This window comes from Aythya fuligula, chromosome W (genome assembly GCF_009819795.1).
Source record: "Aythya fuligula isolate bAytFul2 chromosome W, bAytFul2.pri, whole genome shotgun sequence".
NCBI lineage: Eukaryota > Metazoa > Chordata > Aves > Anseriformes > Anatidae > Aythya > Aythya fuligula.
The window spans coordinates 8,588,603-8,600,774 of record NC_045594.1 but is presented as its reverse complement, the minus strand read 5'-3'; the positions used below and the strand labels follow the sequence as shown (position 1 = coordinate 8,600,774).

Sequence of the window (12,172 nt, the reverse complement as noted above, 5' to 3'; positions counted from 1 at the left end):
ACCCGCAGAGACTTTCATGACTTCTTCTCCATTAAGAGTATAGAAGGTGAAACGTACCCTGTTCTGTTTGTGGTTTTTCCCTGTTTTTGTGTGTGTGTGGATTTCTGCATGCATGAAGACGTTATGGTAGGCCTTTTTGTGGAAAAGTGGACTCGAAGTGTCCAGCTTAACTCACAGGATGCTTGTGCATGCCTAATAACTATCGGCACATTGTGCAAAATAAATCTTGGACTTTCCTTCTGCTGGGGGAGTTTCCAGCATGCAGTGATTATATATTCATCCTGTAGGTGTTGAGTTTGCTAATCTGAAATTTTTAGTGTAGTTTACATTCTTAACTGTCCTAGAAGCCTAACGCTGCTTTAAAGAGACAATGTTGCTTAAGTTATTTAGCTATTGCCCTAAATTTTACTTAAATTAACAGCTATATAACTGTTCAATTATACATAATACTATTAAAATCCTAGCTTGCCTGCAGTAAAACTTTGACTCAAATTACTGTTGCTAAAAATATAACTATCATTGAAATGCTTTTGGCATTACATAGTAGCAAGTCTTTTTTTTTTTTTTTTCCTCATAAAAGAGAAGCTTTGGATGATTTGTGCATTATTTCTGCTGATTTCACTGCTCTGGCAATCGCATTGTCCAGTTAGGTCTAAGCAATACAGAGGGATATAACTTCCATTTCTGTTGCTGTCCCGTTAACTTTTTTTAAGCAGACTAAGTAGTGCTGTCCCATCCCTCTACAATTTGGGGCTTTTAGTATGGTTTTAATAACGGTTAGTGCTGTCATTGGTTGCATGCAGGGTTGTCCAGTGCACATCTGTTGTATTTTTTGTAGGGAGAGTTATGTTGAAGAGTGTTTCTTGATGACATCTGGCTAAATGGAGTATCAGGTACACAACATCAACTTGAATTCATCTAACTAATTCTGTTTTAATATATTCACTGTTCTTCATCTGTGTCAGTACCCTGTGCCAGTTCTGGCATATACTTTTAGAAACATCTTTAATTTTTGTGAGATAGCGGTGTGTTTTGCTTTTGCTTTTTAACCTCTGAAGATTTAAGGTCAATAGACCTTAAGGTTTGCCTGAAGAAGGTGCTAATCCTGTTGGAAAAAACTTTGCAGCAAGAGAATGTGCTATCTTTGTTAAATGCCAGTCTTCACCCTCAGATTAAACCCCTGTTTTCAGTGTCTTAATGCTTAAAACCACTTTCTTCATGCTCAGTTACTGCTGTACCACTTTTGGTACTAGCTAAAATACTTTGATTATTTCATCTTTTGAGATATCTCAAGTTTAATCACCAGAGGAATGTCTCCATTTCTCTTCCTCCCTGCATCCCAAAACTCGCTCCTAGTTATAGTCTGTACATGCTGCGATATCAGCATTTGCTGTCAGGTGAGACTTGAAAAATTACAAAGAAGCCTGTCCGGGCTCTGACACTAGCATGTGCTAGAAAAATAGAAACTATATGAGGCCATTGCATCCTGAATTGTGCCTCTGTCACTGAAGAGCAATGCAGATTTTCTCAGGATTTGATGCAGAAGGTGGTGTAGGTTGAAGTGAGTGCTAGCTCCCATGGAGGAAACTCCACCAGCATTCCTTCTGGTTGCTGCTATCCAGGAAAAAACGCAGATTGCCTCAGTGTGAATATTTGCCTCTTTACACTTTTTGAGGAGGTACACTGTTGTTCCACCAAAGCAGTTATGCAAAGGAAATGCATTCTTTTCCACCTTATATAGTCTTCTTCTAGTCTTTACTATGGCCAAGGTGGCCACCTATCGCCACCTCACTCACCAGACCCTCCCTGTTTACAAGCAACAGGTCTAGGAGGGCACCTTTCCTAGTCAGCTCTCTTTGTACCTGTACCAAAAAGTTATCATCAAGGTGCCTCAGGAATCTCCCGGACCTCTTTGTCTCAGCTATGTGATATTCCCAGTTGATATCTGGCAGGTTGAAGTCCCCCATAAGGACAAGGGCAGCTGATCTAGAGGTATCTCTCAGTTCCTTAAAGAATAGTTCATCAGTGTTGTCATCCTGGCCGGTTGGTCTATAGTAGACTCCTGTAACAACATCCCCTTTATTTGCTTGTCCCTTAATCCTTACCTAGAGGTTCTCAACTGTGTCATTGCTTACTGCAAGCTCTGTACAGTTCAGTCCCTCCATTACATACAGTGCCACCCCTCTGCCTCACCTGCCCTGCCTATCCCTTCTGAAGAGCCTGTAACCATCCATCGTAACACAACAGTCACAGGTCTCTTCCCACCAGGTTTTGCTTATGCCAATAATGTCATAGCTCTAGGACTGGGCCAAGGCTTCTAGCTCCTCTTGCTTGTTCCTCATGCTGCATGTGTTTCTGTAGAAACATTTCAGATGTGCTTCACTGTACCCAATGCTTTAGAGCAGACAAAAGGATCTCACTAGCATGCAGTCCTTCCAATTTTGGCATGCCATCCTATAGCTTATTGCTGACGGGCCCGTTTTTGTCCCTTTCCCCCCTCAAATCTAGTTTAAAGCCCTATCAATCAGCCATGCTAACTCCTGGGCAAAAATCATTTTTCGCCCTCTGAGAAACGTGCATCCTATCAGGTGGTAGCAGGCCTGGTGTTGTGTAGACCATCCCTTGATTGAGCAACCCTAAATTCTGCTGATGCTATCAGCCTCGGAGCCACATATTGGTCAGCTGGGTCTGCCTATTCCTTTCAGTATTGTTCCCTGCTACTGGAAGGACAGAGGAAAATATTACACTTAAGCAGTTGCCCCAAGGCCCTGAAGTCCCTTTTGATTGCCCTTGGACTTCTGTTTGCTACTTCATTCCTGCCAGCATATAAAACCAATAAAAGGTAACAATCAGATGGCCATACCAGGTAAGCGACTTTTCTAGCAGTGTCTCTTACCTGGGCCTCAGGGAGGCAGTAGACTTCCCTATGGGTTGGGTTGGGTCGATATATTGGGCCCTGAGTTCCCCACAGAAAGGAGGAGGAGTCACCTATGACAATACCTCTTTTTTTTTCTTTTTTTTTTTTTTTTTTCCTTGATGGAGCCTGTTGTGATATAGGGGATAGGGGCTGACTTGCCCTAGGCATCATCTCGAACCTTGTTAGACCTTCATCTACATCATTGTTTGTCTGTCAGTCATGTTCTAGAGCCTCATAATTGTATAAGAACACCCAAGGAGGTGAAGTAGGCAGGGAGGGGGGTTGCCTGCCACCCTGGGCAGAAACCTGCTTCTATTCCCTTCCTCCCCTGCCATCTCTTAGTTCCCCTCCTTTTGCCTGGTGGTGAGAGGGTAGGGAGGATCCTTTGTTTCTTGTGTTGTGGCTGGCCCACATGCCTGTCTCAGGGATGGTAAAGTATGATTCCACCAGTTGATCTTCTTCTCTGACTCCCTGCTGCTCTTCAGCCTGTCCACTTCCTCCCGAAGCTCTGTCACCAGGCTGAGCAGTTCTACCTGGGCATACATCCCCACATGTATACTCACTGCTGCCATCACTGATGGAAAACTTGGGCGTGCTCTGCAGTCTGAGACTGGCTGCATGTTGCCAGGGAAGCTCTGTTGGGGTAGCTGCATCAATTCCTGTGGCTGGAGAGGCCAGAGGGGGCGCAAAGGGTGTATGCTATGACTAGAGTTCCTTGCACACAGGTGTGGTAGTTTTATTCTGCTATGCAGCTGAACTCCACCACAACTGTTCTCTCGCTCCACTCCTCAAAGGAAAAGGGGGAGAAAATATGATGAAAAGGGTGCAAGGGTTGAGATAAGGACAGGGAGATCACTCAACAATTATCATCACAGGCAAAACAGACTCAGCATAGGGAGACTGATGTAATTTATTGCCTATCACTAGTAGGCCAGAACAGAGAGAAACTAAAAGCAAACTAAAACCCCCACCCCCCACCCTATCCACCCTCTTCTGTGTCCTTCCCCCAAGCAGCAACATGGGGAATGGAGGTTGTGGTCAGTCCATAATGCTTCACCTCTGTCACTCCTTCATGGTCACTCTTCCCCTGCCCCAACATGGGGTCCCTCCCATGGGATGTAGTCCTTCCCAAACTGATCCTATATGGGCTTCCCACAGGCAGCAGCTCTTCAAGAACTGCTCCAATATGGGTTTGTATCACAGGATCCACCCTTCAGGAGCAAACTGCTCCAACGTGGGTCCTCCACAGGTGGAAGCTCCCACCAGATCACCCACTCCTGCACGGGCTCCTCTCCAAGGGCTACAGGTCTGGCCTGGAGCCTGCTCCTGAGGGGCTCTCCATGGGCCTCCTTCAGGTCAGGTTCACCTGCTCCACAATGGGCTCCTTCCACAGGCTGCAGTGTGGAGATCTGCTCCGTCATCATACACCATGGGCTGCAGGGGGACAACCTGCTTCACCATGGGCCTCTCCACAGGCCATAGGGGAACTTCTGCTCCAGTGCCTGGAGCACCTCCTCCCTCTCTTTCTTCACTGACCTTGGTGTTTGCAGGGCTGTTTCTCACTCCTTGCTCTCCCAGCTGCTGTTGCACAGCAGGATTTTTTTCTTCTTTCCTTTCTTAAATATGTTCTTACAGAGGCACAGCCAACATCTTTTATTGACTCGACTCTGGCCAACGGCTGGTCCTTTTTGGAGCTGTCTGGAACCGGCTCTTCTCTAATATGGGGCATCTTCTGGACTCTTCTCACAGAGGCCACTGCTGCAGCCCCCCTGCTACCAAGCCCTTGCTATGTAAACCCAAGACAGCAGGTTACAATCGCTGTTGGAAGTGGCAGTGACAGTGCCCTTCTGCACAAATTGCCCCACCACTCCCTAGCTGATGCACTACGCCCTGTTTGCCTCCCTTCTTAACCCTCCTCCTGGTTGATGGTTCTCCATTGGTGATGCTTTTGTACATGTGGGGCTGGCTGCCACTGCTCCTGGCCCTGTCTAAGCCTCATTAGAGGCCTTGCAGGAACTCCCCTGCATGCCATCATTCCTTGTTCCGCTGCAGAACTTGCCTGTACTGCAGCTGATCACCTTGGCGAGTGGTACTCAAGGTTGTACTCTAGTGTTTAGAATAGAATAGTTCAGTTGGAAGGGACCTTCCAAGATCATCTACTCCGATTGCTTGATCACTTCAGGGCTTACCAAGAGTTAAAGCATATTAATGAGGGCATTATCCAAATGTCTCGAATGCTGGCAGGCTTGGGGCATCAACTGTCTTGCTAGGAAGCCTGTTCCAGTTTTTGACCACCCTCACAGTCAAGTAAATTTTCCTCGAGTCCAGTCTGAACCTCCCCTGGCACAATTTTGTGCACTTCCCATATGTCCTGTCATTGTTTACTAGGGAAAAGAGACCAGCACCTCCCTCTCCACTTCCCCTTCTTAAGAAGTTGTAGAAAGCAATGGGGTCACCTCTTAGCCTTCTGTTCTTCAAACTAGACAACTCAAGTGTCCTCAGCCTCTCGTCATAGGACATGCCTTTGTCACAAAAGGAATTATTCACTTCACTTGTAAGAGAGAAGCAGCAATATATTTATTGATGAAAATAGTGATTTAGCAGAGAGATAAACTGTGGTTGAGACAGCAATTTAATAAAGCTCTAATGGTAAATGTGGCATTAACAAGATTCATGATGGCAAGGTCACTTGATTATTTACTGCATAGAGGACAGGGTTAGACAAAGTATCAGGGAGATCCTCACATTGAGTTACGAGGTTCAGAATGGAGTCCCTTTTGCCATACAAACTCTGAGGAGCCTAGATATGAGTGGATCATATCTCAATCCTAGACTTATCAGTTTATATGCACAATCGTTCCTTTATATCAGTTAAGATTACAAAGTTTCAGCGTGCTTAGCAAATTACTTGCAAAGTTTCAACAAGCTAGCTATTAGTCACTTACCGAGTATCTGTCCCAGGTAAGGAATCTCTTGACCTCGAGGAGTAACCTTGAGAGACATCCCTGCTAAAGGGGAAGATCTTGGCATACAGGTTGCTGCAGTACAGGAGAGCTTAGCAGGCTCTTGTCTGTCCCCTATTTATGGGCTAAGAAGATTGACTACTAGTCATATTTGCATACCAGCCATATTTGTTGCATGATCCATTAGTCCTTGGATTTATCTCCCCTGAATCTACCTTGAGCCAGGTTAGGCTGTCATGACCAGGAGCATTCATCACAATCGCCACTGATGGTTATCACCTGAGCAGGGTTACAGGTGAAGGGTCAGGTTTGGGGGGAGCAAGAAGAGTACACAGCCACAGGGACTTATTTCCAAAACAACCTCATAGACACCTAGGCCAAAGAGCATGTCCATGAGTGGGTAAATCACATCCCCCTATCATGCATCAGCATCCACAAGACTGTGATGGACTATTAAAGACTAGACTGAAGGCAATGGGTGCTGGGACATTCAAAATTGGGATGCACATTTGGCAAAGGCCACCTGGTTAGTCAACACTAGGGGATCTGCCAATTGAGCCAGACCTCCCCAGTCAAACCTGTTACATACTGTAGAAGGGGATAAAGTCCCTGTAGTGCACATAAAAATGCCAGCCATATTTGATTGGTGCATGGTCTGTTAGCCATTAGATCTATCTCCCCTGAATCTACCTTGAGCCTAGTTTAACTGTCATGACCAGATGCATTCAATATGGTTGTCACTGATGGTTATCACCCAAGCAAGGTTACAGGTGAAGGGTCAGGTTAAGGGGGGCCAGGAGTACACTGCCACAGTTTTCCAGCCCTTTTACCAGCTTTGTAGCCCTCTGCTGGATGCTTTCAAGTACCTTAACATCCTTTTTATGTTGTGGAGCTCAGAACTATGCTCACTATTCAAGGTGAGACCACACCAACACTAAATATAGTGGGAGAATCACCTCTTTTGACTGGCTGGCTATGCTGTGTTTAATGCATCCCAAAATGTGGTTTGCCCTCCTGGCTGTCAGGGCATGCTGCTGACTCATGTTGAACCTATTGTCATCCACCACCCTGGATTCCTTTCTGCTGAGCTGCTCTCAAGCTACTCATCTTACAGACTATCAGTGTCTGGCATTACTTCATCCTTGATATAGAACTTGGCATTTAGCTTTGTTGAACTTCATGCTGTTGCCGATCGCCCAATGCTCCAATCTATCTAGATCCCTCTGCAAGGCCTCTCATCTCTTCAGGGTGTCAGCAGCACTTCCCAGTTTAGTATCATCAGCAAGCTTGCTGAGGATGCATTCCACTCCTGCACCCACATCATTGATAAAAACATTGAATAAGACTGGCCCAATTGTGCTCTGGGGAATGCCTCTAGTGACTGGCTACCAGTGTGGTGATTTTACCGTGCTAGGCAGCTGAACACCACAACTGCTCTCTCACTCCCCCTCCTTAGATGAGGAGGGGAAGAAGTAAAGGAAAGAACAACTCACGGGTTAAGGATAATTTAATTAAAGGGAAAAAATAATTATTATTAAGGAAAGATTATTATTAACTAAACAATTTAACTAAAGGGAAAAACAAGGGAAAGGTGAAAAGGGAGGGGGAAAGGGAAAAAAGAAAAACAAAAAACAAACAAAACAACTAAAGGCTATATGGATGTGCAGAGGAAAGAAATTACTCTCTACTTCCCACAAATGAGCGATGCTTGACCACGTCCTTGAAGCAGGGCCTCAACGCACATAGCCGGTGTTCAGGAGGACAGATGTTTTCACAACAAGAGCCCACCCCTCCCCTCTTCTTCCTGTTTCCACCTTTTATTGCTGAGCGTGACATCATATGGTATGGAATATCCCTTTGGTTGGTTTAGGTCAGCTGCCCTGGTGATGATTCTTGCTCACCTTTTTTCCCACCCCCTAGGAGGGTTAGAGTGAGTCCTGATGCTGTGCCAGCACTGCTCAGCAGCAGACACAACACTGGTGTGATAACACTGCTGTTCCAGCTACAAGTGCAGAGCACAGCACGGTATGGGCTGCTGCAGGGAAAGTTAACATCCCAGCCAGACCCAGTACAACCAGCTAGATGTAACCCCATTCACTACAAGCCTTTGAGCTCTACCGTTCAGACGGTTCATCACCCAGTGTAGCATGAACTTGTTTATCTCATAATTGGACAGTTTGTTTAGAAGGATGCCATGAGGCTAAGTATGAAAGGCCTTAAAAATTCCAGAATGATTACGTCCAATGTTTTCCTTTCACCCACCAAGCAGGTGACCTTATCGTGGAAGGAGATCAAATTACTAAGGCAGGCCTTTCCCTTGATGAATCCATGAAGTCATTTACCTTGGATAACTTCTTAGATAAATATCTTGACAATGGAAGTTGGAGTTTAATGGTCTGTAAAGTCTACGTCATGGCAACACTAGATAAGCTTTCAAGAGAAACACTTCATCAACAGCTGAACTTGCATATGGTCCAAAATATTTTCTCTTTTGCTTTTTTTATTGCTGCAGTTCTGGAGAGCAGCCATCCAATTGAAACAATAGGAAAAACTGAGGTTCTTATTAGCCTGGTTTCCATAAGAGTTTATTTGAAACATCGGGCAGTTTATGTTGAGAGTGGCTATATCTGGGAATGTTGTCAGTTGTTGCACACTGGAACAGGCTCCCCAGGGAAGTGGTCACTGCACCGAGCCTGTCTGAATTTAAGAAGAGATTGGACTGTGCACTTAGTCACATGGTCTGAACTTTTGGGTAGACCTGTGCGGTGTCAAGAGTTGGACTTGATGATCCTTAAGGGTCCCTTCCAACTCAGGATATTCTATGATTCTACGATTCTATGATTAATAAATATCTTGAAGCGATACAACAGGAAACTTAGCTTTTGTTGGTACATTTACTGGATTGGCAGAAGGGGGCAGGGTCTGTTTTGTATATGAAACCTGATGGCAGAAAATTTAATACTTGGTGTGTGCAAGTAATGGTGTAGATATTTGCTTGAAATTAAGAATGTGTTCTATAGATAAAATATTACTACTTAGGTTTTGTAGCCTAATTAAATGTAGTAGCAAAAACAGGGTCAGCTGTGAAGGACCTGAGAACTTCTCAACTTCTGTGCTTTATGTATCTTACGCTTTTAACCTACTTTTATATAAGAGTTTGTTTAAAAATCAAATTATGAACTAATCCATATATTACACATCTTTACCTATTCACGTAGGCAGAGCTTGAAATGTCTGAGTACGTGTAGAAATTCCTTAATATTGTCCTTTTTATTTTAAAGGTTGTTAAAGGAGATGGGCTGGCAGGAAGAGAGTGAAAATGATGAAACATGTGCTCCACTAACAGAGGATGAGATGAGGGAATTCCAAGCCATTAGTGAACAGGTAACGTTAAGTTGATGTTCCATTATGAACTTGCAAGTGGCTACCCTAAATACCTACCTTTTAAGGAGGATCCCCAATAATTTTGATAGTTAAGGGTGATGCCATTTCAGTACCCTGTTTCTTTCCTCTCCTTGCCTTCCTTGTCCTTTCAGAAAAACAGCTGGTTAAAAAAGATATGGGAAGCAGTACTTATTTTAGATGAGGTCTATTCTCAAAATATCAAAGAAAGAAGAGAGGATGGATTCTAATTAGTTTCAGCATTGCTGGTTACAGAATTGCACAGGCCTTCTAGTTCCTCAACTCAGCCTGAGGAAAGGGAATTTTCTTTCAAGGTCTTTATGCAGCTTCCTTGGCTTCCTTCACTGTAAATCGAGGAACATATAATTCACTAGTAACAGAGTCTGAGCACACAATCTACAACTGATTTTTTATTTTTTGAAGTAGTAGACTGCTGGCTTGGGTTTATGTGGCAAGGTTTTGGTAGCAGGGGGGCTGCAGGGGTGACCTCAGTTAGAAGAATCCAGAAGCTGCGCCATGTTAGATAAGAGCCAGTTCCAGCCAGCTCCAAAAGGGACTTGATGCTGGCCAGAGCCAAGACAATAAATTATGTTGTTTATGCCTCTGTAAGAGCATATTTAAGAAGAGGAAAATAACTGCTGTGCAACAGCAGCTGGGAGAGCAAAGAGTGAGAAACAACCCTGCAAACACCAAGGTCAATGAAGAAGTAGGGGGAGGAGCTGCTCCAAGAGCTGGAGCAGAAGTTCCCCTGACGTCTGTGGAGAGGACCAGGGTGGAGCAGGTTGTCCCCCATGGTGTACAACAGCAGAGCAGATTTCTACACTGCAGTCTGTGGAGGAGCCCATGGTTGAGCAGCAGGTGAAGCTGATCTGAAGGAAGCTGTGGCCTGTGGAGAACCCCTGCTGGAGCAGGCTCCGTGCTGGACCTGTTGCCTGTGAAGAGGAGCCCATTCAGGAGCAGGTGACCTGGCAGGAGCTGCTGCCCGTGAGAGACCCGTGTTGGAGCAGTTTGCTTCTGAAGGATGGAGCTGTGATACAGACCCATATTAGAGCAGTTCTGGAAGAGCTGCTGCCTGTGGAAGCCCACGAAGGATCAGTTTGGGAAGGACTTTATCCTGTGGGAGGGACCCCATGCTGGAGCAGGGGAAGAGTGACCATGAATGAATAGCAGAAACAAAGTGTTATGGACTGACCACAACCCCCATTCCCCAGCACTGCTTGGGGGGAGGATGTTGAAGAAGGTAGATGGGGGGAAGGTGTTTTTAGTTTGATTTTAGTTTCTCTCTGTTCTGGCCTGCTAGTGATAGGCAATAAATTATATCAGTCTCCCTATGCTGAGTCTGTTTTGCCTGTGATGATAATTGTTGAGTGATCTCCCTGTCCTTATCTCAACCCTTGAGCCCTTTTCATCATATTTTCTTCCCCTTTCCCTTTGAGGAAGGGGAGTGAGAGAGCCATTGTGGTGAAGTTCAGCTTCCCAGCTGAGTAAAACCACCACAACTGCAGAAAAATGGACTGCATCATGAGAGAGACCACTCTGAGAGTCACTGGGGTTAAATGTCTGAGGAAGTAGATGGGAAGAGAGTAAACTCTTGTTCACTTAGCTTAGTATGATTGGAAGCTCTTGGATGCAGGTGGCTGGTTCAGAAGTGAAGGCTCTCAGGTGAATTTTCATTTGTGTGTATATAAAACACATAGTGCTGTGGATCTAATGTAGCCCATAAATGAAGACAGAGAATGTTGAAATGCAACAGGTTGTTGTGTTTTTCTCTCTCTAAATAAATCTGTTTGTTTGTTTGTTTTTTCAGTTACAAAAAAATGGCCTTCGGAAAAATGGCATTTTGAAAAATGGCCTTATCTGTGATTTTAAATTTAGCCCCTGGAAAAACAGCACTTTCCAACCTGCTCTGGAGAATGATGATTCTGAGACAAGCAGCAGTGATACATCAGATGATGATGATGTGTGAAGATTTCTGTAACATCTGTAGATGCTCATTTTGTTCTCATGAAAATATGGGGATGTATTGTTTAAAACAAATCTTAATTTATGTTGTAACATGCCTCATTAGAGGAAGATTGATGGGACTTCTCTCTGAAGAAAGCAAGGAACGTTGTGTTGGGTGTGTTGAACATTGCTATAATTTCTTTGTAAACAAATGTTTTAGAATGAGGACTTAGGTTGACCCAGCATTGACTTTCTTCCTCACTGCAGCATTTCTGACTAGCAATGTGACAATGTAACAAATCAGACTCTCTCATTTAATAATAAAAGCAAAAAGAATTGCAATATCTTGCAAAGCTTCTGTCTTAGTGTCCAAGTATAGACTTGAAAAAAAAAAAAAGCAGCTTAACACAGTTTTGCTTGTCATTTCTTTCTTACAATGGAAATCCTCAAATCCACTTTGTATGCAAAAAGGGCAATGTAGAGTGCTGTCTAAAATGAGCGAAGTACACTAAAACTCTTTTCCTTAATTTATCTGTTCTACTTCTTCCACACATAATTGTTCTTTAGCTATTGTAGTGTAGTCATTGTTATTAATGACAAAAAGACCTGTGTCCTGGTTTCAGTTAGAACAGAATTAATTTTCTTCCTAGTAGCTGGTGGAATGCTGTGTTTTGGCTTAGAATGAGAAGAGTGCTGATAACACCCCGATGCTTTAATTGTTGCAGAGCAGTGCTTATACTAAGCCAAGGACATCTCAGCCTTTGCTCTGTCCTGCCAACGGGCAGGCTGGGGGGTGCAGTAAGAGCTGGGAGGGGACAGACCCAGGACAGGTGACCCAAACTAGCCAAAGGGGTATTCCATACCATCTGACGTCATGCTAAACAATATATAGGGGTGGCTAGCCGGGGGGAGGGGGCCGGACTGCTCGGGGTTAGGCTGGGCATCG

At 44.5% G+C, this 12,172-nt stretch overlaps 1 protein-coding gene across 12 annotated transcripts in view; it reads left to right on the top strand.

Annotated features, from left to right (window-relative positions):
• Nucleotides 1–11,624, top strand: part of LOC116501414 (vasculin-like) — a 65,849-nt gene extending 54,225 nt beyond the window's left edge. For all 12 annotated transcript variants that reach the window (XM_032206960.1, XM_032206956.1, XM_032206951.1 and 9 more), the window contains 2 exons: nucleotides 9,162–9,264; nucleotides 11,090–11,624. In XM_032206960.1, the coding sequence (XP_032062851.1) occupies nucleotides 9,162–9,264; nucleotides 11,090–11,248 (262 nt within the window). In that variant the 3' untranslated portion in view covers nucleotides 11,249–11,624. The remainder of the gene's footprint in view (nucleotides 1–9,161; nucleotides 9,265–11,089) is intronic.
• Nucleotides 11,625–12,172: the final 548 nt, after the last annotated feature.